The sequence below is a fragment of the Calonectris borealis genome, chromosome 4 (assembly GCF_964195595.1).
Source record: "Calonectris borealis chromosome 4, bCalBor7.hap1.2, whole genome shotgun sequence".
Classification (NCBI taxonomy): domain Eukaryota; kingdom Metazoa; phylum Chordata; class Aves; order Procellariiformes; family Procellariidae; genus Calonectris; species Calonectris borealis.
This window is the reverse complement of record NC_134315.1, coordinates 71,203,784-71,228,792: the sequence shown is the minus strand read 5'-3', so window position 1 is coordinate 71,228,792 and position 25,009 is coordinate 71,203,784. Positions and strand designations below refer to the sequence as shown.

Sequence of the window (25,009 nt, the reverse complement as noted above, 5' to 3'; positions counted from 1 at the left end):
TGGCAACTTGGAAAATGAAGAACAAATGTGTTTGGACTGAAACTGATCCTTCTGCAGACTCTGGAAACAAAACTGCAGGAGAAGAGAGTGGCTGGAGAGTTACTGAGCCCTTGTGCTTCCTCGCTGCCTCAACACCATTGTTACCCCTGATGACAAACCAGAACTGCTTCTGGGTGTGCCAAGATCCTGGGATGAAAAGCGTGGACTACCCCTAGTGCTGGGCTTTGCACCAGGCTGCCGGCTCTTCTCCGCATGTGCCATGCAGCTGTGGGTGTCGCGGGCACACCACGGCCCTCCTTCCCAACTTCAATAGCGGACCTTGTAAAGAACAGTGGGACAAGGATAATTATCTGCCAGCGGAGCTACTCACTTCAGGAGGGTACAGCTGAGACCAGCGTCTAGCCCAGTCTTCTGTTACATTGTGGTACCCTGAAGTAAAATCTTTCCTTCATGGTTTAAATCAGTCCCAAATGCATTTAAAAACAGTTACTGGAAGGAACAAAATAACATCTCGTTTTGAACAGCTCTTGCCAGCACTCAAGGAGGCTTGAGAAAGTTGTATGCCACCAGCTAACAGGCTGGGCCTATAACCTTGCTGCTCACCCCTTGCTGGATCCAGGGCTTAGACCATAAAAGGACCACACCTGAAACCAGTACAAAGGGAGAACTTAAAAAATCCACTTCGGGGTCACTTGTGGCGAAGGTCGCAAGTCCAGCATTTCCAGAAGTTATTTTCACTGCCACGACACTGGCTGCAGTATGAGGGAAAATGTGATTATCAAGTCTCTCCACGGAGTAAGAAGACTAATGTAAAATAATTTCAGCCTAGTCTCCTTATCTTTCTCCTACTTTTTACACATCATATTATTACTTGCCTGCTTTTTCACGCCCAGGCCCATAGTAGTACCTAGAAATGGTTGAAAATGTATAGTTTTTCCAGGACCTACGCTGACTCCATACACAAACCTGTATTTTCTGACATTCTTCTACCTTCCTTCAAGTATATCTGATGATTTTCTACAATAGTCTTGTCAATACTAATACACAAACTGGTATCAAACAGATATGTATTTTTTACGGATCTGCTATTTTACCTAAAAATGAGAATTTTAGACTAGTACAATCCTCACTCAAAACAGCTGACAACATTCTTTTTAAACTGTCAGAAGTAGATTTTCAACAAAGAGCATAATTTTTAGGAACAGAGACACATGCAGACATTTTGAGAGTTACTGGTTCAAATGGTCCCCTTACGTGAAAACTAAACACATTGAAAAGATGCAAAATTCTCCTTTTTTTGTACAAATTGGCAGTGTTATTTCACTACGCTCACATTTTCAACTACAGGAACTCTGACCATCAATCCTTCTGAAATGAGAAGTTCAAGTATGAATAAATAACTAGATGAGCTTCAGTTGATGGAAGAAGATAAAGGAAAGCCAAAAGCAGAATTCAGCATTTTTTTTTTCTTGTCCGAAGGCAGTAAAAGTGATTGCTGCGTTTACTATTTATTTTATGATATGCAGGTAAGAATAGCTTCCACGAGGTAACATGTAGCCCAGTGAGGAAAGGCAGGCCAAAGGACATGCACCAATCTGCTTCACAAAGAAGCCAGGTGATACATGGTGAGTTATCATGGTGAATGGGATCACTTCCTATAAACAATATCTGAAGATGACCATAAGTTTCTATTGCTTTGTGTTGACTGAAATAACTTGTTCTGTCCATGCAGGGGACTCCAATTAGAGTTTGCCATTCAACACACTGATGTGCACACAGGCTGGAAGTGTTTGCAGTGCAGCAGAACGACATGATATTTAAATTTACTTACCCTGTAGAATTTCTGCTAGGCTTAAAGTAAGGCCATTGCTCCAGCGAAAAAGCCTTCAAAGGCCATTTTTCCCGCACTAGAGATCAGCTTGTGATTCGGGTTGCTAAACATTTATTTCAGTGCAAATTCTGCCACAAAGAGGAACTTACTGCTTGTTGTGAAGTTACCCTCCCCAACCTGGGGAAAGGAGTCTATGTCTTGGATGACTTGTAGTACTCCCACAGTCCGCACCGGGGGATCCAGGGCTACAGAGCTCTCGTTCACTGTTATATCGCTGGCTCCCGTTATCTGGTTGGTTGGCGGTCCTCCTATGGATGCTTCCAAGTCTGGAGGTATATCATCCATGCAATCTGCATTTGGCTAATGGGGAGAAAAAGAAGAAATTTGAGCTTTTACCTGATGAAAAGACTTAACGTACCTGTTCCCACTTCTTCAGGGTTTTTCACTTTCTTTCAGTATTGAAAATGGCAATATATGATGAAAACATGCACAGTTTGTTTGTTTTCATGTACTTAAAACCTTTTAATACAATTTTTTGGAAGAGAGACCTGAAGCATGCATTGCAAATATTCAGTATTAAACTGTGTCACCTACAGTCTCTAAATATTCTTATTTATACTTTTTAAAGGTTTGGGAAAGTGTACATTGAAAAAGTAACTTACTTATTGATATGATCTGCTCAACATAGCCAGAACTGCTGAGTCAGATTACAAATGTAAACAGAGACAGTAGCTGAAGGGGAACGATTATCTTTTCCCTAAATATACATTTTATAGAGCTGCTATCAGAGCTTTCAGGAATAGGAATTCGAGGGAAGTGCCTGTGGGCGCATCTATGTGTGGGGTGCAAAAATAGAAAACTAAAGCTGTTTATAAGACAAGTCTTTTAACATCAAAAGATCTTTTCCTTTAGTAATGCTATATTTCCTACAAAATAAAATTATGAGAAAAGAAACAAACAAGCAATAATGGGAATTTGAAGAGTATTATTCGATCCATAGTCTTTCTTGCTTTGTGACTCAGAGAGACCAAGGATGAAACCCAGTTCTGGGGAATTTAGACACTTCTCTCTTGCAGTTACATAGTGAACGCACCAACATCTCCAGAATGAGCCAAGCTCTTCAAGTCAGGTGTCTGCCTTTCCACTGACCTTGTAGGGAAGCAATGAAAGGGGGTTGTGGTGCCCACTTCTTGCACAGTATCTTTAGCATTGAGCGCCTGTTGACAAAGACTTCAAGTGGGCACTGGGTAGCAAAGCGGATCGTTTGTCCAGAGACACTATGTCCAAGCTAGGCACTTAAAACAGTCAGACTAGTTTCTAGCCTTGATTTCTCTGGGCCTGTTATAAGCCTGATGCTCCCGTTCATACAGCAGTGATTTCTATGAAGCTCCCCATAAACATTGGTGACAAACATATGAGTAAAAAAGCTCTTTTTCCTCTAAGAGGAAACAGATTCTGGTGCCATTTGCCCATAGAACCAGATCTAGTTCTCCCCAAGGCACGGAGAACAATTGTTTGCATAACTATTTCAAGAACTGGGTTTTGAAGCTTTAACATATTGTAACAAAAGCAAGGCTAACTCAGAAATGAGGATGCTGTGCGTCAGAGTGCAAAGCTTCCAAAATGACAGAGGGACATCGCAAAGTTGAGCTGCAATTACGTAGATACCTGGTTAAGTTAGGAAACATAAAGTTCAGTTGTTCAGTTGTTCCCATTTATCTTTCTTGTCCAGGAGTCAGACAGCTAATCTGGATCAGTCACTTAGGTTTCCTCTAACTTCAATGGTTTGAGACAATTTCGCTGTGTGATTCATCCCATCCTAAGGTAAGTGGTATGAATTGCCCCCTCTGCCTTCCCACTGCTCAGCACTATGCAGAGATAGGGATTAAGCTGCTAGACTGGAAATCCAACATCTGGATGGCTAAAGTCAGAGGAGATGTACTCTGCTCTGTGGATCTGATTTTTGCTATGCTTAGTTGTCTCACTTGCTAAGGCATTTTTGAAAATCTCACTACCTGCCTATCTCCAACAGCAGGCACCTAGAAACTAAGCAAAATATGATACAGCAAAGACTTAAACAGAGGCTTAGCTTTAAGCACAAGAGTAATCCCTTTGAACTCAGGCATAGAAGGTTACCATATGTTTACATTTTTTGCAGAACCAGGAACTTAGCATGTTTTCTCTTTTCGCTGTCCGATTGTTGCCACCTCATAAATATTTTTTCACAAATGTTCCTAATGAAAAAGGTAGGCATTTTAAACAATCCTCAGGTGACTTGTACCCACAAACTGAAGTTTGGGATAAAAATTAGAATTGTCATTGTCTGGCTCCAGTCCAATCCACAAGCAGTGAGAGCTCCTCAGAACTGGGATAAAGGCACATTCAGCTACACCAGATTTTAATGAAACCCATCGAACCTGTACTTTTCTAAGTGAAATACCAATCATTTATCTTATCATATTAGGACTTGGATACAAAATTATTCCTTAGATCTATCACTCTTTCCCTCACCCTTAGCTGTTACAACAGATGCTTTCAGAATTTCATTTTTAACTTAAATTTGGCTTTGATGGCAGTGTATCTTAAAGAAAAAAAAGGCCAGTTTTTTCTTTTCTACTCTAGGAAAAACTATTTCAATTTTTTTTCAGGGGATCAGTTGTCTGTCCTTCACTCTGATTCTAGTTATTCCTAGAATGGGGTTTCATCACTAACTTTTAAACCTTTAAAAACTGGGGGTTATAATTGAGAGCCAAACCAACATTAAACATTAAAGATGCAAAAATAGCATTGCTCGATATAATTAATCCCTTTACTCCTGAATCATTTTAGTTGGAAAAAATACCCCAAACTAAGCAGCATACTATAAAACTAATGATATGAAATACTGATCGAAAAAAATACATTATGGCTTTTGCTGTCAGAGTGACCCAGATACATTTTCTAAGTTTAATTATATTGGTTTCACTCATTCCCTGCATGTAAGTGCTTTGAGGGCACAATTCCACTAAAGTCAAGGGAAGGCTTTGTATTGACTTCTGAGGGCTTGGCTAAGGCTCTTAGTGAATAGCTTCAAGTCATCCAATCTGCTGCCAAAAATGCAGCTGTCTGCATATCCAGCAGATATCTGCAGAAAAGGGGGAGAAGCAGAGGGAAACTATTTTATGTGATATGATCACCCCAGTAACAATATAGCGCTCTGAATGTGAAAGGCACTTTGACTGATAATTCACTTCAAATATTACAGCCAAAAGAGGTATAGTCTGAGCTGGATTCACCAGCAAAGAGACAGTGGAAAAGGTTACGCCAACCATTTGCTGATAGTTAGTTAGTTAATAATCCTCTGGAGCTGCAGAGAGCCATGGTGAAAAGCGGAGATGCTAGGGTGCTCAGCTACCGTGAAAATGAGTGCAGTCATTTTGGTGCCTCACAGCAGCCTGGGGAATCTGGTTTTAGGGCAGATAATATTTGAAGTGTCTGTTACAAAGTAAATGGAGAGTTTAGATGTGAACTGAATTGAAGCATTTAGATATTTGGGTTTTAACCAATCATTTCCTGGAAAATCCTGAGTCTTCCTGCTAAACGAAGCACAATATACCCACAGTCACACAAGCCAGCTCTTTAATAACAACCATAGGACAAACATGCAGCTGGCAGGAAAAAAGACATTTTAGCCCTGCCTATGGTAAAATTTCCTCATTCCTCCCATTGTAAAAGCCTGCAAAAAGGACTTTGGCAAATTTGGCTCAAGGGTCCCATCAGAAACTGCTGCCTGCCTAAGGCTGATTTTCTGTGTGTGGAAATTTCAGCTAAGATGGCTCAGCAAGACTCAAGAATGTGGTTAGGGAATGGCATTTTGCTTTATCCACTCTACAGAAATGTTTGCCACCTCTCACTGAGAAGCCCTACAGCTTTACAGCTTCTGCCAGGGAAATGTCCTTTCCCACAACAGCCTACTGACATCTGGCTAAGTTATGAGCCTCTGAAAATATCAGTTCACATGTACCGATAGAGACTGGTGGCTTATTTGGGACTGACAACTACACTTTTCAAAGAGAAGAGGGCTTTGCATGGTGCCCGCAAGCTTAGGGTGGCACCAGAAAGCACCCCACAGGACCGATGCCCACCCCGGGCTGCCCTCGAGAAGGGTGGCAGGCAGCGAGAAGGGTGAGGATGCACAATTTCTGTGTGGGTGGAGAACAGGTCCTGCGAGCTGAGCAGGGAGCACCAGCAGTGACACCAGCGCAGGAGCTCAAAAGGATAAAGGTTGGGCAGGAGGGGTTATGCAGAGGAAAAGCAGGAAAGGGCACGAGGTAGGAGAGGGAGAAGCAGGAGTTGAGGCATATTTTAGAAAGAGAAGGTAGAGAAAACAGAGGAAGAGGAACAACTGATAGCAGTATAGGAATTTTTAACCCCCAAGCTACCAGATGCTCTCAGACTCCCACTTCCTTTGCTGTCAGCCAGATGAAACCCCTGACACGAAGGCTACCATCTGCTCCCAGTTCCCACGGACAACAGCTCCTACAGTAAGTCATTTCGAGGGGTAAGACTCTAGCATGCAGCTCTCCCTTCATGAACCTAACCGATAATCCACGCAGGTGGGAGCCAGTATGTTCCTCCAAATGATGGAGTGGTCTGTTTTCAGTTTGTTGTCTTAGAACAACCTAGGGAAATTTTTACAGAAATTCATACAATAAAATCCTGTAAACAAACTTTCCTAGTGGAACATTAACATCCAAGCTCTTGATTTTTAGTGTTAAGACAGACCAGCACTAAGGCTGATTCTGAAATCTTAATTTGACCCTGTTGTTTATGTTGGTTACAGCAGTATCTTTAATTACATGCCCAGTACAATTATTTCTACAGAAGCTCCATGTGGAAAGCTCTCAGTGAGGGGAGCAGGATGGATCCCCCTTCTGCTACGCGGTACAGAGAGAACGAGACAGGGAGCTGTGAGATGAGAAATGATGGCTGAGGAAATGGAATGGCGCTTTTAATTATTCCTGGTAATTAGGTTCTATACCTGCCACTACAGAGCTGTTCATATGTAGTAAAAGCCAGTCATGTAAACCAAAACTTTTACACATGGCCTCTGGGCATGTTTTCCCTTCCCCTCAACGTACCCAGCCTCAGACAGCCTGCGGACACGCTTAGCCTTCAGCAGCTCTCAGTGAAGTTGGTGAGAACCGTATTCTGGATGTAAATACGAACGATACTAAACTTTCTGGAAAGACCTTAACATCTCACCGCAGGCCTCCAAAAAGCAGAGGTCTGATTTGTCTACATCCCCTGATTATGAAGCTGGATGAAGAGCATGTTAATGAAATGCTTGGGCAAAAATGTGAATGGACCAGTGTGAGAGCAAAATGGTGTGGTCCTGCATGATGCAGAAGAAAGCCACGGAACAATATACTGGGTACGGACAGAGGAGTCAAAATCCTGGGTAGTTGCCCATGGCAGGCCTGTGAACTGAGACATGGAACCTGGGGAAAAAATTTTGTATTTAAGCCTAGGCGCAGAGATGCTGAATGGCAGAGCCAGCCTTCATTCTGGCCTTTCCTCACATCTCAAATACTGATTTAACAGTTGTATCATCTTTTAATATTCTAAAGACAATATACAAGCTTAGCAGAAAAAGTAGCCCAACTGTAATGGCGTTAACCTAACTACAATGCTCTACTTCATTTTCCCCAGTGCATGTTTTTAGCTTGGATTATATTAGGTTGATTAACATATCTGCCTACTTCAGTAAAAACATACTTCATCACTTGCTGTGGAACCTCTTCTGCAGTAATCTGCTTGGCTTCCTAGTCTCCATGAAAATGAACTCTTGGGGAATGGCTGCATCAGCTCCCCTAATATGTTCACATGAGCTATCTTACTTTATATAGCTCTTTCATACGTGAGCTGGCATGTCACCATCTATAACTGGGGAGGGTATTTACAGCACCTGTTAATGCATCAGCTGGTGGTGTTTCAGTATTGAACTTCACTATCACGTGGCAAGCCTCGCACGGTGTGAGAAAGTGACTCACTTCTTCCTGGTGAAGCCCCTGATCTCTGTGATAGTTGCGGTTAGGAAACTGTATGGCAGACAGGACATGCACTATCTGAATGTAAACATGCAACCTAAAAAGATCAATTGCCTTGGCAGCTTCTAACCACATCTGAATGTTCCAAATAACGAAGAGCTTAACAATTTCTTGTATGTCATGCAGTCCGCCACATGCTTAGTTACTGGGAGAAACGCTCCCTAATTGAAATTAGGAGTACAGAGCTTGCTACAGATAGACTTTAAGAGAAATCTGACAGAAAAAAGATTTGGCTCCCCAGAATGAGCAATTAGTTGTCCTCAACTAGTACAGCAGGGAAAATTTTATTTGTAGACCGTCTGCTTTGAGATTTGAATTGAGAGCATGATTAAAAAAATAAGTCCAGTCCTGATTTAAAACACAAAGAAAAGCTATGTGAAAGAGTCTATAAATCCACCAAACCACCAGTAAACAATCCTCTGCTCCAGAAAGCAAGCAACCACAGACACACAAATCCCAACACCCAACCAACCCCCCACAGACACACTCTTCCTTGCTAATAAAAGTGGGGTGCAGGAGAGAGGTAGAGTCAGACATTTCAGCTTGTACTCCCCATAATAAATCAATTAATAAATCAATAACATGGCAAGAAGAGTAGGATGGGAACAGACAGGCAAAGGGCTAGGGATATACCCAAGTAGCCGGTGTTTCCCTTCTGCCCTGACCAGCTGCTCTGTGACGTGCTTACCGGGATCCCTAGAGCTTTTAGAATATTCATTTTACACATCGGGCAGGTACGATGGTCTAGCAGCCAGGGGTCTACACAGGACTTGTGGAAAAGATGCCTGCAATGAAAACCAGGATATTTTAATTCAAATCCACCACAGCACAATTTACCACTTAGTACCAGACTTATCTTCTGAATTCAGTAAAGTGAGAGTATTTCAAATGGTGTGGTTTGTGACCTCTGCAAGGACTGCAAAACTATATCCTATGCACACAAGACTAAAATTATTGCTGCAGCATCTCAAGCACATGTGCACAATGTTGCTCAACTGAGTTTGGAAAAGAAGACATGTACATAATTAGAGAATTAGGAAAATTACAGAAAATGCATCAGCAAAACCCATACTCTTTAAATGTTAAAGGCTGTCAGTAAACAAAACCTGCTTGCTGGTAAAGGTAAAAATCACATTAATATTTCTTGATGGTTCTACAGACAAACCTGATTACACATAATTTAAATGTGAAGCTATCAGGGGTCTGGTATTTTTTAGGATGCAGGCATAAGGAAATAAAGTAAATTAAAAAAAAAAAAATGCTACTTTTCATTTAAACGGAAAAAACAGGATGATGCTTTTTAAAACATTCTCCCTGGCTTTCCTGCTCTTTAGAAGTTGTCCATCAGAGTGAGCTCCTAAACAATTCCAGCCCTGAAGGGGTTGTTGCTAATCCTGTGCTCAGTCTGAAGTGACCACTAAGCAACTACCTGACCCCTGTGGCTGCTGGGGGTGACTTTTCTTAGACATTGTCCAGGTGGAGGAACTGAAAGCTTCTTGTCTAGCTTTGCCTGACACAAACTGAGATTGAATATAGAGATATTTAGCGCGTGTACCTGACTGACAGATTGTATTTTCTCTTGCGAGTATATTCTGTTACCCTGTGGTTTATAGAGAACAAATGTTATAAAACACAGGAATGTGAGGCTCGGGGTTTAAGAAACACTGCTGAATAGGCCAAGTAGAGGAGTTGGGGCTCGGCCCAAGGCAGTGAAGTTTGTTCAGCCTCCCTCCTTCTGAAGAAAAGGAGGAAAGTTTCCTACCATGCACATAGCTTCAGAAATTACACTGCCATGTAGGAAACTGAAAATTGACTTGCCTTCCTGAAAATCTTTTTTAATCCATTAATTGAATAGAATAGAATAGTTCAGTTGGAAGGGACCCTAGTCCAACTACCTAATATAACTTAATAATAATAATAACTTAAGTGAAATTGAAAGAGGGTATTTTATTCTGAAATATGAGGCTTGATATACATACACAGTCTTGCTCCAAAAGGTGCAAACTAAGACTAATTTGCTTGTTTTGAAACACCGTATAGACCAGCTCCAAATTTCCTTCCTAAGGCTTGCAACAGGTGTCCCACATTTTACTTGGCAGAGCCTGAAAGCACGTTTAAGTCTGCTTGAACTTTAGATTTGAGCAGTCCCCAGCCTGTGTTTCCCTGTGCCGTCACTGCCCCACGTGCATCGCTCGTACAGCACAGCCATACAAACCCAGCAGGTAACCGCAGGTGGACACAGCTCACAGCTGGCCAAGGCTCCGCCTGGAGCGGGGCACATACCAGCCTCCACGTGGAAATGCAATCTCCGAGAAAGCTAAGAATCACTTAACGCACCAAAATAATTTTAAATATTTAAGTGGTACGTATTCAGCTGAATGGGTCTGCTGCTGTATTGTGTCACGGCCTCTCTCACACAACAAGATACTTGATGGAAGATATTAAGGTGTACTTTCACCAATATCGATTTGCAACCCTGGCTCTTACTAACATGATATCGGCCCACATACTGGCTGGCTGGTTTACTAGCTGGCTGGCTTACTAGCTGGCTTCAGTCCTAAATAACACTAGAAATTCAAAGCCAAAACTGCGTGAAATCTCAGAATCTCATTCTTTTCACTGCGATGTTTTTTCTCGCTACTTCTAGAAGAAACGGATCCTTTGTGAAACAAAGCTACATGGCAAATTATCACATTCCTGTGCTTGGTCTGACTTCACACAACTATGGGAAAGGGCAAATCTGTTCTTGGAAGTTTGACCCAGTCTAATTATATCAGTTGGCTGCAATACCAAACTTTGTCAAACCTCATCTGATCCTGTATGTCAACATGATTCACACAAATGAAGTACCGTGATACTTGAAGTTTAAACCACTGCTTTACTAAGCCTACTAAAGTTTACAACCCTCCTTCCAAACAACACTTCCTTTACTGGGTAAAAACACAATGCACCAAATTTCAGTCTTTGTCCTACATAACTCTCCCTTTCTTTTATCTCAGGAGGGACATATTCAGCACATCATCAGGTAAGCATTCTGAATAGGTGAAAGCATAAAGATACAGTCCTCAGGCACGTGTAATTTTACATTTAGAAGTCTAACCAACAGAATTCCTTGGGTGTGTTAATTCACGGAGGGTACTGGAAATCAATGTCTTGCTTTTCAGCTATTTGAAATAACTATGAAATTCTTGATAGTGATTTGTTTTCTTTAATTATATACTCAAATTCATAAACAAGTGTGTTTAACTGCAAACATCTGAAGCATATTTGTGCCAAAATAATCAGTACATTTACAAAAGCTGAGATATTTATTATTCTCTTGAAAAAAAAACAGATTTCCAAAACCTGTTTCGGATAAAAAATATGTAACTTCTATCAAGCCATTTTACCATAGACTAGAAAGTCTCCTTTTGTTTTCAAGTTCAAGCTTTGCAAGCCTCAGTCAAGCTGTGGTTCATATTACAGCATTTCATAATGTTTGTTAATCACCAAAAGCTTGGAACTTTCATGCCTTAAAGACTTTAAAAACTGAAGTTTAGTGTTCCTAAAGTTGGCTTCAAAAAACAATATTCTAAAAGAAATCCTACCAATGCCGAGTAATTTAAATACCTGACAGATCATGTCACTTTGCACTTCTCAATACTGAATTCGCACAGTGTATTATGGCTCTATTAATTTCAGATTTAATATGTACAACAGAAGGAACTTCATTATTTGACAGAAATCTACAGAAAAATGGAATGTTATTGAAAATCAGAATGTTACTGAAAATCAGATAAAGATCTGAATTTTTAAATTTTTGTACCACATTATATAATTAGAGGTCTCATAGTATCTATTTTTGAACACGTAAACATTTGTGCAGAGAAGTGAGGTGGCAGGCTTTGCAGACTTGGATTTGAAAGTTTATTTTATGCGTTATTAGCTACAGCACTATATACATGCTTATGGCTTTCAAAAAATTGTGAATTGTTTGATGTCCTGATAAGTTTATCATCCAAATTCAGGCAAAATAAGGGTCAGCACAAAGTAAGATGAGAGAGCAACTGCAATATTTCACTGTCACATGGTAAGACAAAGATGTAAAAAGATCAACTGCAACAAAAATCCCTCTCCCTCTGCAGTTCTGACTGATGCAAGTTTTAAAAGGAAGGAGAGGGTAGAGGCATCATGGATGAGTTCAGAAGTAATGACCCACACAGGGAGACAGTAAGAGAGATGTTTCAAGGGACGGGCTCGGGACGTGGCTTTGACAATCAAAGTCAGAGCTAGAAAAAAATGTGGTTTTTTTTCTGTTGTGTGCAACCACACGCATTGCAAAACTATGTTGATTTGGATGGGTTGAAAAGTTTCTCAAAAGAACTGTAGTTGATTAGTTGAGAGAGAGGAAGGTGAGAGGAGAAGAGATGTCGTTACAATCCTCATACAAAACAAAGGCTCCCATAAGGAGAAAGGAAACAACTGTTCTTCACCTCTCCTAGGGATAAGAGACACAATGATGTGTTTAAATTGCAGCAAGTGAGATCCAGGTTACACAATAGGAAAAGCTTCACCACAGTCAGGGTAGTAAAGCACTGCAATAAATTATCAGGGGAATTTGCAGAGCCTTCATCCCGGGAGACTGCAGAGTGTGTTGGAAAAAACTCCCAAGAATGACATGTGCACGGCCAGTGCCCCTGTGCCGTTCCAGAGGTGGTGGCCTCCTGGGACCCCTCCTGCACTCTTCTGCGACTCTGCGACTACACGCGGCTGTGTAAAGCTCACAGAGCACAAAGAAAGAGAAAGAACCTCAAAATCCCAGAGCATTTCATTTACTATTCTCTGAATGGCACTTCATATTTTTTAACTGGAGATTACTTTTGTCTGAAATGTATTTAAATTTTCTTTAAAGCTGCAATTTTAATCACAAAAGAAAAAAAATTTCATTTCAGGCTCAGCCCAAAACTATAATAATAATAATTTGATTGTTGTAAAACTATTGTAAAGCTTTCAGCTTGCCGACAATTTTGTGAAGCTTTTTTTCCAGGTTAAGGAAAACTGTTCTCCTTCCACCTTCTACTTGTACTCCAAACTGCACACAAACAAACCTAGCAGTCGTAATTTTTCTCAGAAGAAAAGCGTGAGCAGAGAAAAGGAGGCAAAAGCAGAAAGAGAGGTACATCCCTAGGCACCCTGAGTAAGATCGTCAGTTGCCTGGATTAGACAGAGGGCTGAAGCAGAGGGTTGAGAAGGGTTTTGGTGAGAGATAGAGTAGCACTGTAGCATCCAACAAGAAGGTTTGGGCTTTTGGGGGTGCATGTACGGTATTATTTGTTTATTTTTGAGGAAGAAGGAAGGACCAAAGATGATGATGATGAAGGTAAGTGAGAGGAAGGAATCAAAGGGAAGAAAGTATGTGATGAAAATTTTCACAGGAAGCTAATAAAAAGAGAAAGGAGGAGTGAAGCAGTCTCTGAAATCACAGTTGTTCATGGAATGAAGGTTCAGGGGAAGGGAACGAGCTGGAACGGGGTCAGAAAGCACATTTATTGGTGACAGAAATGAAACAACCAAAAAAAAGAGCTTATGAAGAACTCAGTAGAGATGAGGTTGAAAGAATTGTCTTGCCTCTGTAGAATTTTAGTAAAGTTAGTAAAAGTTGAGTAAAAGGCACACACTGGGAGCAGCAGCACCAGTAACTTCTCCAAAGCCAGAGCAGAAAAGACGAAGGCATTTTGAAGCTAGAGATGGAGGACAAGCAGAAGGAACTAGGGCTATGACAAGAGATATCACTCCGGGAACAATGAACTTGGTTACATTTGATGTTGTGTCAATGCTCTCAAAGATAACTTCAGTGATGCTTGCTACCATTAAACATAAAACCAGCTGCAAGCCAACACTTTTTGTAACCAAGTGTCAGTCCTTATTTATTTGATACGTTCTGTAAAGTGAAGTTTATTAATACAGTCAGTTGTGGGAGCTGGCTAAAGAGGACAAGTTAACTGGAATTCTCCTCCTAGCTCTCCAGAGCGGGATATGTAACAACAGGCTATCCCAGTGCCTGCTCTCTGCCAACAGAAAAGAGACGACATTTGGGGAAACACCGTAAGTCCTAGTAAACATGTATCTATATGACTTCAGAGCTCATCCACTGCAATATTGGCTGGTGGATTTTTGCTGCCAATTTCTTAGGAGATTCAGGCTCCACCAGTCTTAAAAAGAAATCTCAAGATATACAGGGCTTTATACAGAGTGTGCCTGCTAGCAGTGGTTTTCCCAGTACTGCCTGCAGTACCAAGCAGCATCTTTCATGTGCAGCTCTTGGGGTGTATTTGGCTTTGTAGGTAAAAAGTTCTACCTCCTGGATAGAAACACTAAGGTCAGCCAGCACTGGTGTCATATGGTGCTGGCTTCTCTAAGGCTTGGTGAAATGCCAGCCTCTTATTCAACTGCAGTATAATGAGGTTCCCATGCTAGAAACTGCACACAGTTTAACTGAGGATGCTGGAGGAAGAAACCTACAGGGTCTGTAGGTCTTTATCAAGATATAACACTCTCCTACTCACTTAACAGAGACAGAAATTAATTCACTTTTTTTTTTTTTTTTTGGATGAGGAGACAAGACTGGCAACAGCAGAAAAAAATCATGACTACCATTTCCTGATTTTGGAAGTCCAAACCCATGCAAATGTGTAAAATACTGCCCTCACAATTTGTGTAGCAGGAAAGCCAGGGTTTGTGAAGTAGCTGCTTGAGAAAGATCTTTGAGTTTTTATAATTCAAAACTGCTGAGGCTCAAACTGTGAGTATTTCACAAGACAGTTCTGCTGCTGCTAACCTTTTAGCGTGAGTCATTTTCTAGGTGACCTTTTAAGTCAGCCAAGAACTGAACATCACCTGTTAACTATGTGTTTCCTATTCACTCTGCTTGACTCAACACTGTGGATGACAAAGTCTGACTGGAGCCTCATTGAATTATGAGGCGAGACACAAGTGAAAGCTAGAGCTTAGACATGTTTGTTGCTGTTGTATAACTACCTCCAAAAACTGCCTGTCTCTGTCATGCAAAATTTCCAAGCTTTATTATGCTTCTGTGAAAACAGGCTTGATGTCAAACCAAGGTCCTCACTTTCTGCTAATTTATCATTTTTCTGTATTTCTGCTTCATGATGTGATGCGTTTGCATCTGTTCATAGAAAAAAAAGAGTTCACATGCAATTTGTCATTGTGGGGGATTTACAGTAGGTCAAATTTATGATTAATCCGTTGCTTTTTGTTTGCCATTTAGTGATGGCAGTAAACAGATTTAATGAGTCACATGAACGAACAAAAATGGACAGATTGTAACATTCAAATATCTACTAGGGAACAACATAGCAGGAAAAGAAACAAATATTTCAGTTTCTCAAGCCAGTGAACATGTCTGCAGGAGAAGAAAGAAACTCTATCAAAAAAAAAAATCTCTGCTCTGTGTGTGCAACACTTGGATTCCTATTTCTAGGGAAATCAAACACTTGGTCTTGCTCTCCTAGGGGAACCACTGTTCCTAGGAAATTTCCTAAGAAATTGATTTCCTTAGAGAAATCCTTCATTAGCTAACACTTCACAGATGACAATATAATGGCACAGAGAGATGAATACAGCTGTTACAGGTGGCAAGAGGCTGTGCTCCTGTGTCACATCGCTGCAAGCGTATGTGCTGCACAGGGCACGTTCACATAGGGAGAAGAAAAGAGAAAGAACAAGGCCAAAAGCTGTTCTTGTCACCTTCATGTCCTACATGCCTGAGAATATTTTCATGGCAGCAATAGATAATGTGGTCTTTGTCACATTCCCTTTTTGCTTTACTGTTTCTACTCAGCATATCTCTTTTTATGGCTGGTTTTTTTTTTGATAGAAGTCATCGCTTTCTCAGTGCCTGGACAGCAAAAGAAGTGGCTCCATGGGGAGCAGGAGCCTGCTCTACCCCTGGCTGCTGTGCCCAGGGCACACCTTGAAGTCAGGGGCAAATTATTCTAAGGGAGTTATTCTGGACTGATATAAAACCAGTGAGCAAAATAAAGGAATCAAAACGTTTAGTTTAAAAATCCTACTGAAGACTTTGTAATAGGTCCAGATCACACAAAATTTCTGACTGTCATGCTAAACTCAGGTTCTTACCACCATTAATACTACTTTTACTTCAAGTCGAATAGAGAGGCATTTCAGATATCTTTACAGAACAGATTTTGAATAAATCAAAATGATAAACTCACCCTTCCCTCCCCAAACTCTCAGGTAATCTCATCAGTGTGATACTGTGAGAACAGAGCCTGTCTTGAAGTAGAGAGACTATCAGAGCTAAAAGAACCTTCAACCTTCAACTTACCTGCAAGGCAAAATTCTGACAACATCATTGGGCTTGTAGCCTTCAATACAAACAGCACAGTTATCAAAGTCTGGCTCAGTTTCCTACAGGAAAGAGAACATTCATCATTTTCATTTTTTGATTTTGTCAGCTAATCTCTTCATACAAGAGCCTATGTGACAAAATAAAACAGTCACTGAGGCATGCTGCAAATCCAATAATACATTTCAAGACAAGCAAGTCAGATTTTCCAACGTTTCCAGTTGGAAACTTGCCCTGGGAAGCATGCAGATTTAGTTAGCGTGTTTTAACTTTCAGGATTTTCTGCATCTTCACAGACTCACCTTCTTCTCTCTCTACTCCATTCCATCTGTAAATTGCTTACCAGTATTCCTCCCCAGCCTGAAGGACACATAGTAGCTAAATAAGCAATTGCCATTTCTGTTCTGCCTCATTGTCCCAGTGGTCTGAAGGAATCCTCAGTACAGAGTTTCATTTGGTAATGAGCAATTTGAAAAATTACCTTATCACCTTTCCTGATTGTTCTGACTTGCAGCTTGCTGATTGCTTTCTTTGCAGCATCTCCAAGCCGGCGCTGTAATACAAAATTTGCTCTTAAGCAGAGAGTATCTCTTCATGCAGAAATCATCACCTTTTCTCCCTAGGCCTCTTAATAATCTGAAGTGATTGTACATGAAACAGGACAGTGCTGTATAAATACAAACAGATGAGGTCAGTCATGCTGTTATTCACAATAAGGACACAGTAGGTATTCTAGGCTCGCTGGTAACCCACAGCTGATGAGGCAAAGCTACTCTAATGGAGTTCCAGTGGAGACTGCATGTGAGCCCATCATGATGCTACACTACAGCACCTTTACTATTCCAGTGAGTAGCAATGTATGTAACAAGTCCTCTACTTGGGTATCCTACTTCTTCCCTCTCTTTTTTTAATGACACTTGTAAAAATACATTATTAAATGAGGCCTGGGCTGGTAAGCAGAGTGAACACTGGGCTTAAGATTCAGAAGGTCTTTATTCTTATGTTGTTCCAGAACTAGTTCACAATCTTCAGCAAGATGTAAGTGCTGAAAGTGAGCTGTTAATTTGTTAACCACGAAAAACATGAATAATCTTCTCTTTTCCTGCAATGCAGAGTTGCCTACTTTATAGGAGCAATACAAGGTATAAAAATGAAGCAAAAGCATCTGCAGTTTCTTACAGGTAAAGCACTATATGGTCCTGCAGTAACATCCTATCCATACATAACCATTTGCTTGTTCTTTGCCTTTCTATCTTTCCCTCCAGTGGACCATGAATTGCTTACCATGTGATGTTTTTGACTGTTCTCCCATATTTTCAAAACACTGTTACTGTGCTGGCAGGGTCACAGCCACTCAGAATTGAAGTATGTAATAACAGCCTGACGCAAAACACCCTGTTCTCAAACGCTGAAGATGGAGATGCCTGCCTCTTGCAAGAGGCTGAGAACATTATGGGGCAGTTCATACAATCACTGCTCAGCAGAGCTACCTCTGCACCCTGTGCTACTGAGCTTGTGCCTGTATGAGTGCTCCAAGGACTTTTCTGCTCACTTGTGCTAACCCAACAACGAGGCGATCTGGAGACAGACTCACAGGCTGGAAAGGCCTTTGAGAGGTCATGTACTCCCACCCCCTGCTCAAGGCTGGGTCAACCTCAAAGTCAGAGCTGTGTCCAGTCAAGTTTTGAATATCTCCAGGAAGGGAGATTTCACAACCTCTGTGGATAATTTGTTCCAGTGCTTAACCACTCTCACAGTCGTTTTTTTTTTCTTAAACATACAAATGGAATTTCCCTTCTTGTAATTTGTGACCATTACCCTTGTCCTTTCTCTGTGCACCTCCGAGAAGAGCCTGACTTTGCCTCCTCTCCAACCACCCGTTATGCAGCTGAAGGCTGCAAGCAGAACCCTTCCTCCTCCTCTGCTCCCCTCCCAGCTCAGCAAGACGAGCTCCCTCCGCCTCTCCTCAGATGTCGTGTGCTCCTGTCCCCAGACCATACTGGTGACCCTCCTCTGGGCTCTCTCCAGTTTTTTCATGCCTTTCTCATACAGTTTCACACAGCAACACCTACTCTGATGTCTTCTTTTTATATTATAACATGTTAAACATAACATTATATTATATTTATAACAGTTCATATACAGTGCATCCCAATTTGCCACCAATAAATGAATTAAACTCTTCTCTTCACCTCCCTTCCCCATCCATGTTTCCAGCCATGTGTTGTTAGATAGGAGGGAGACTTAGGAGCTTTGGTGACTCAGAAGACATTCAACTTTTCAGGCTGGGAGCACTGCCTGTGCTGGAGTTCAGAGGGGCCTGTCAATGGGAAGGATTTCCAGCTGGAGGGGGTGAGAGCATGAAGCCAAAAATGGAAGAAAGCTGGATGTAGTTTGTAAATTGAGACCTAATCACCATACAGATACAATTAATAAATTACCACTTTGTTCTTCAGATTCAATTAAAATCACTGAATTAGATTTAGAGAATAAGCTTATTGGATTGGAAAGACATGGAAGACTGACAAAATGCATGCAACACTGAAAGCAGAGAGCAATTTCAGATCTGGCTAAAGAGGTGAAAATGATCTTGGCTATCATATGAGATTTACATACGAGCTTTCCAGCATAATGCTTTCCAGCATTATTACACGTGAGGGAGTATCTTGTAGTTATACAACATCTTTTCCGTGGTTCATTTTTCTCACAGTCTCCCTTAAATAAAGGGATCAGATGAGAGTTGGAAACATTTCTTGCCATCTATTTGTTTCTTTAATGTAAATCAAAGACAGACTGATAACATAGAGCAAGACAAGAGCCATTATGTCCTGCTTCAGGAATTGCTTGCGATTCCTTTTTATCATTATTATTACTTAAACTAATGAAATGTCTCAGTTCTTTTTTACACATTCTTCAAGGGGAAAGGACAAGATTAAAGACTCATGTACATCTTTGATCTGCTTGTTTACATGTTTGCTTTCTCTTATCTGTCTTAAATAGACAAGTTCATGACTTACATGCAAATGAGAATAATTTAGTTTTTGAAAGAACAGTAATATCTTGGAGTAAAGTCGTACTTTCAAAGGATTCTTCCATTTGAACGAAAGGCATGCTATCACTAACCAATGATTTCCCCTAAAAGATAAGAGGCATTACAATAGTTTAAGGGTTTAAAGTGAGGCTTACAGATTTACAATCATAAATCTCATAATCTCATTAGCAAGGCTGCAACATTCAGTACTGGACTGGAAGGAGTTAAGCATATCAGATGCAGTGGTCTTGTGGAGATGGTGATACTAGTTCAAAAGAAAGAACAGTAGCATGGAAAGCATCACTTGTCTGTTCCTGAGGAAGTAAATGACCGTAGATGCTGTGGAAGAGAAATTACGGTAAGTGCTTCTCTCTTGATGGCCGTATTAAACTATCACCTTTGCAGGGAGGAGATCACCTTGGGCCTTGCGCAGAATGAAGCGCACCATCAGGACGAGGTATCAGACACACCTCCTGTACCACAGATAAAGTTTGCGGACTCCATCACGGGAAGCATCTTCCCAAGACTGCTTCAAAGATCGACGTCTCTATTCAATGGCCCAAAACTCTAATTCAAAGCCATGGCCAGCAGACTTCCTTCTCAGATAATTGCTTGACCCTCCACATGCTGCCAGTCAAATACTAAAGTAGATCCTTCACTGGAGATTAACCCAGGACGCACAGGACCCTCCTCAGCCCAGTGCGATCACTGCCTGCTTTGGCTTTCACTATCCTGCAAAACTCACGGAGCCCCTGGTTTCAAAATGACTTTACAGAAAACTTCTTCTTAACAAGAAAACAATGGGAAGAAATGACATGGAAGAAATATGGTCAACAGGTCTGGCACTTAAACATCATCCCCTTGCCATCCTCCCATCTCACGTCTCACAGACGACTATTACTGGTAAAATATGAAGTCTGACACACTGACAGGGTTGGGTTTTTTTTAAGCCTGTGTCCTGGCTGCTACAGGGCTGAGACAGCAAGTCACATTTTGCTGAATTATCTCCAGGACTTAACTTGTCATGTAATTCCAAACTGCTTTCAATTAGCCCTGCAACCTGATGTCTCTTGATGCAAACAATTCCCACAGTCTTTAACAGTGAAACTTTCTCATCTTCAGGAGGGCTCCAGGAACAAGCCGCTGAGGAAGCAGATTGCCTACGCTTTCCTTACACAAATTTATCCTCTTCATATCAAAAGGGCGTATCATCAGGGCAACCACCTACTTCCTGGACATCTTGTTAGGTGGGAAAAAAAGAGGAGGCCTTGGATTTTCATCCATGTGAATATTACTACCTATCTTCTACTTCCACATGTACCGTACAGTTGTCTGTGCTAGAAATACTCTTAAAAATTAAATGTATTAAAACCAAAATTGAAATCTAACCATATTTGTAGCTGACACCCTGGCTGCAGGTGCACAAGCCCATAATGGAAGACAATTTTGTGCTCCACTGCATTAATTCCCAGCCAATGGGGATGAACGGGCAAGGGCATTCAGCGAGAATCCTTGAAGTCCTGATTCTCCACTCATCAAAATCAGGCACCTAACTGGAGTGAGCTCTGTCTTCCTTCTGGCACATGAACCTGGATTTTGCACACACAGTGAGGAAGAGCGGTGGCTGAAGATGTACATGCTGTATGTCCAAGTTTCACCTCGCTGGGGGTCACAGGAAATGATTCCGGGAGATTCTTCAGTCTTTCTAGCTGCCTCTCTCACTAGCTTGGACTTGTTGCTTCCTTGATGGATAATCAAATCTGTTCCTTTTGGGTTTACTGCTTGATCAGCAACTTGGGCTGTGTGCAAGAAGGGAAGTGGACCTGGAAAGGCGGGTCACCATATAAAAGAGAACAAGGGGCAAAGGTGGTTATGAGGCTTGACAAAAGGACACACATGTTTTTCATGAAAGGAAGACATATTACAATGGGTCAGCTTGGAAGAGGTAAAATGGAAAATGACTTAGGGACACTTGGAGTGGCCAAGGAAAGATGTTCAGAAATCTTGCTTTCATGTAACAGTGCAACACCCCTCCTGCTTGGAGATAATGGCTTTTTCTGCCAATCATATTTTGCAGTCAGCCACATTGTCCCATTCCCTCAGCATAGTCCCCAGACTACCAATCCAGAGGAGGCTGAACTGCTCCTGGTAGCAACTCCAGTATCAGCCAAACCTAGGAAAGGCATGCATGACAGAGGTTAACAAAGAGGTAGGCATAGGTTCTTATCTGACACAGAGAACATAGGTCCTCACAAGCCCTTGTCTTAAAACTGTGGGATTTTAAATCATTCAGATGTCAACATGAATTTAAGCTTTTTAAATTTTTTTTTTAATTTTAACTGAAGTCTAATAAATGAGTCACAGTTTTTCGCACTTTCAGAACAGGGCAGTCGGTCTGCACAGTCAGATTTTATCGCGTTGCGGGGTAGGAACTGATAGCACAACTTTCTCTGAATAGGCCAGCTGGCTCCCCCTTCATCTGATGCTCTGTTCAACCAAATATTTCAACCTTTGGATAAATTTTAGCCTGAGTACATCAAATACAACTAGAAGGAAGCATCCTTCCTGAAGTTGGCCAGCAACGAAGGTGCTTACAACACATGCAAGGCTTTCCAACAAGTAAGCACAATACCTTCACACAAACAGACTTGCAAGTTATTATGGCAAAAGCTTTTGAGCGCAATGACAAAAAAATCTTGCTCCAGCAAAGCAACGCAAACAATTTTTCTTGTATATATCTGAATATCCAAGATATCAATATAGAACTTTGTGAACCCATCCTTGTGCTACAAGAAAATGTGCCAAAGAAAAAAGAAACAAGCAGAGCTTTAGGGGAAATAGAGAGGAACCCTCATAGAAAGGGCAAGAGCAAGCTGAGCTCTTCTCAGCTACCTACATCATTATATTCCATCGCTAGGACTAAAAGAGAAAAAACAAACCACAGGAACTCATTAACACAAATGGTCGAGCTTTGCCTGTATATCACTACTGTTTTTCATATGAAAAGAGCTAATAAAGAGATTAGAGGAGATGTCAGGCAAAACTGCATGAAGAAAGTACATGAAGAAATTCTAGTTTGCCCCATATCATTACCACAGCTTTGGCAAAAAATTAGTAATAAATAATTGCTTAGGAGGCATGCTTTCTTATTCTTCTGAAGGACAGAACTAGTATAATAACGAAGTTACTAAAACCTCTGCATGGGACAATTGCTTGTGCACATGTTAGTCTTGTTCAAACTTTGGAAAGAAAATACTGAAAAGGAAGTCTGCTTTAACATATAAACCTATCAGTTCCAAACTATAGCATATTACCTAAATGAGCTCCTTATTTTGCTGGGTTTCATATTTATGTATGTCTATTTACACTGCTAATCTGCCTGTATAATTACTTGATTCAAAGCATGCTTACGGTACTCACATACATCAATTAGGCACACATGTGCTTTTGCAGCCAAAGCATCTAAAAATTATCACAACCATTACAGTCACAGCGAATCTGCTGCCAGTGATGTTCAAATTCCAGCTGGGATAATCTTGTTCTTGCTATCCAAAATTTCATACTGTATATTTAAAAGGAAAATATATTCTTTCTGTCTGTAAATACAGAGCAGCTGCTCTCTATCTCAGAGGATGCCTGAATTTCAATGGGGGAGGATGAGGCATCCCTGTACGTTAAGTATACATTACAGAGTCCGTGGCAGTACTTTTCTCTACAAGACGATTATTAACACTCTCAGTTTTACTTTTTCTGCAGAGCAATCAAGGAAACCCTCCCCCTGCCCCGACAGTAATTTATTAAGGGTCCAGAAACATCTCTGAATTACAGTGCATTTTTTTCCCTGCAGTAAAATGGTTATCTCCTCAGATTTCATACATTGATAACATTTTCTACTGGACCATTAGAATGAAATGTAGAAGCCTCAGCTTCACAGTGCTGCTGATGCCAAGATAGTTGCATCCAGACAAGAAAAGATTAAATTTATTATCATCATTGCTATTATTAGTCATTGCTGAACTACCATAAAGATGCACAGTGCCTTATAAATCTAGAGGGCCTCAAGACCTAGGGCTCATTCCCACTGCTGTTGACTTCTCTCCAGCTCTATAGGTTTTGTATCTCTTTCTTTTTGAGCAAACCATTGCTCAAAAGCAATGGTTTAATAATATCGGTGGCTATCACTACAGCACTTATATGTTCAGTGATTATTGTCAAATGAAGAGACATGTTTGCCTTTCAAGCCCAAGACCCTTCTAAAGATGTATAAAAATGAAAACACTTTCTGTTCTTTTTTTCTTTCTTCACGTATTGTGAACCCTTGTTTCACACACAGACATTCACATGCCTCGCTATAGTTTAGTCATCATTTTGATCTCAAGGGTCATTAGTTGTATACATTTCTATGTCACTTGGCTATATGTACCAAGGCAATCTTTTCGCTAATCAACATTATCAACTTTCTGCCTATTTTTTGTGTGTTTTGCACAGGGGGAAAACCCCATAATATATATACACTATATTTATTAATTTCTTTTTTCCTGAATCACATCTATATTGACAGAAGTCTTGGCTTTTCCCAAAACAGGCATTCTTATATCCCCATTCTTTTCACTTTCCTATTTTTTGTTTTGGTTTGGTGTTTTTACCACACATTCACAATTTCCTCTGATTTTACTTTTAAGCTGAATCCCATGGTGATTTTTTGGAAACACAAACAGCCATTCCAGCACTGCTCACCTGATTTCTGTCTCTGGCATTTGCGTAGCGGAATCGCTGGATGTAATAGAAGACCAGCCACGCCAGCGAGATGATCATCAGCACAATGAAGGAGATGGAGACGAACACCACAGAGGTCCGGCTGACGTACTTCTGCAAGTTGCGTGTCCCGATGGTTATGTACATCATCACAGTAATGTTCCTCTCCAGGAGGCTCACTATCTCTTTTCCTTTGGGTTCAGGAATCATTATTGCTACAACATCTTCTAGGCCTATCAGACAGGAGAGAGAGAAAAGAAACCTTAAGTAAAACAAGTGATAGCCACGTAATAAAATGACAAGAGGATGTGGCAAGGCCAAAAGAAAAAAAAAAAAAGGCAAAACAGTAACAAAAAGCTCCCCTTTCTCCTGCTGTTTTTTACCAAGAGGTAAGTCAGATGGATCTGGTGAAGGTTTCAACTGGAACCAGTAACACACTATGTTTCTATAAACTAATCTCAGTGAGATATGTAAAATGTGTTTCATGGGTTGATACAAACACAGATTTCCAGTGCTACTAAGGCTTATCTAGACGGTATTGCTGTAAGTACTGCAGAAAGGGAGACGTGCTGCAGCCAGCATCTTTCCATCCAACACTCCATATACATTTATCACAGCCTATTTTGCAGGCTCACGTGTCTGTCAGAGAAGCCCCTCCAAACTCTGCCTTCAGATCAGAAATACTTTCAATCACAGATCTCCACATGGTTTCATAGCCCGAAGGCGATGAAGCATCACTGCCCTTGCCTGGGGCTGGCAACAGAAGCCTGCAGGGACAAGAGCAGCTCAACGCGTTCCCAGCTCACCCGCTACCCCATGCAGCCGGAAGCTCCCCACAGCCCGAGCCCACGCAGATGTTCGGGAGCCCCTGCTGGGAGCTGGACTCGCCAGCTGATGCAAGTTTGAAGTCAAGAGCACTGTTTTATTCCACAAAA

At 41.1% G+C, this 25,009-nt stretch overlaps 1 protein-coding gene across 1 annotated transcript in view; it reads right to left on the bottom strand.

The window, feature by feature from the left end:
* Positions 1 to 25,009, bottom strand: part of RNF150 (ring finger protein 150) — a 122,024-nt gene that overhangs the window by 24,767 nt on the left and 72,248 nt on the right. Inside the window, exons 2-6 of the mRNA XM_075150089.1 lie at positions 24,057 to 24,307; positions 16,770 to 16,841; positions 16,268 to 16,350; positions 8,609 to 8,705; positions 1,981 to 2,191 (exon numbers count right to left, since the gene is read on the bottom strand). Of these exons, the coding sequence (XP_075006190.1) occupies positions 1,981 to 2,191; positions 8,609 to 8,705; positions 16,268 to 16,350; positions 16,770 to 16,841; positions 24,057 to 24,307 (714 nt within the window). The remainder of the gene's footprint in view (positions 1 to 1,980; positions 2,192 to 8,608; positions 8,706 to 16,267; positions 16,351 to 16,769; positions 16,842 to 24,056; positions 24,308 to 25,009) is intronic.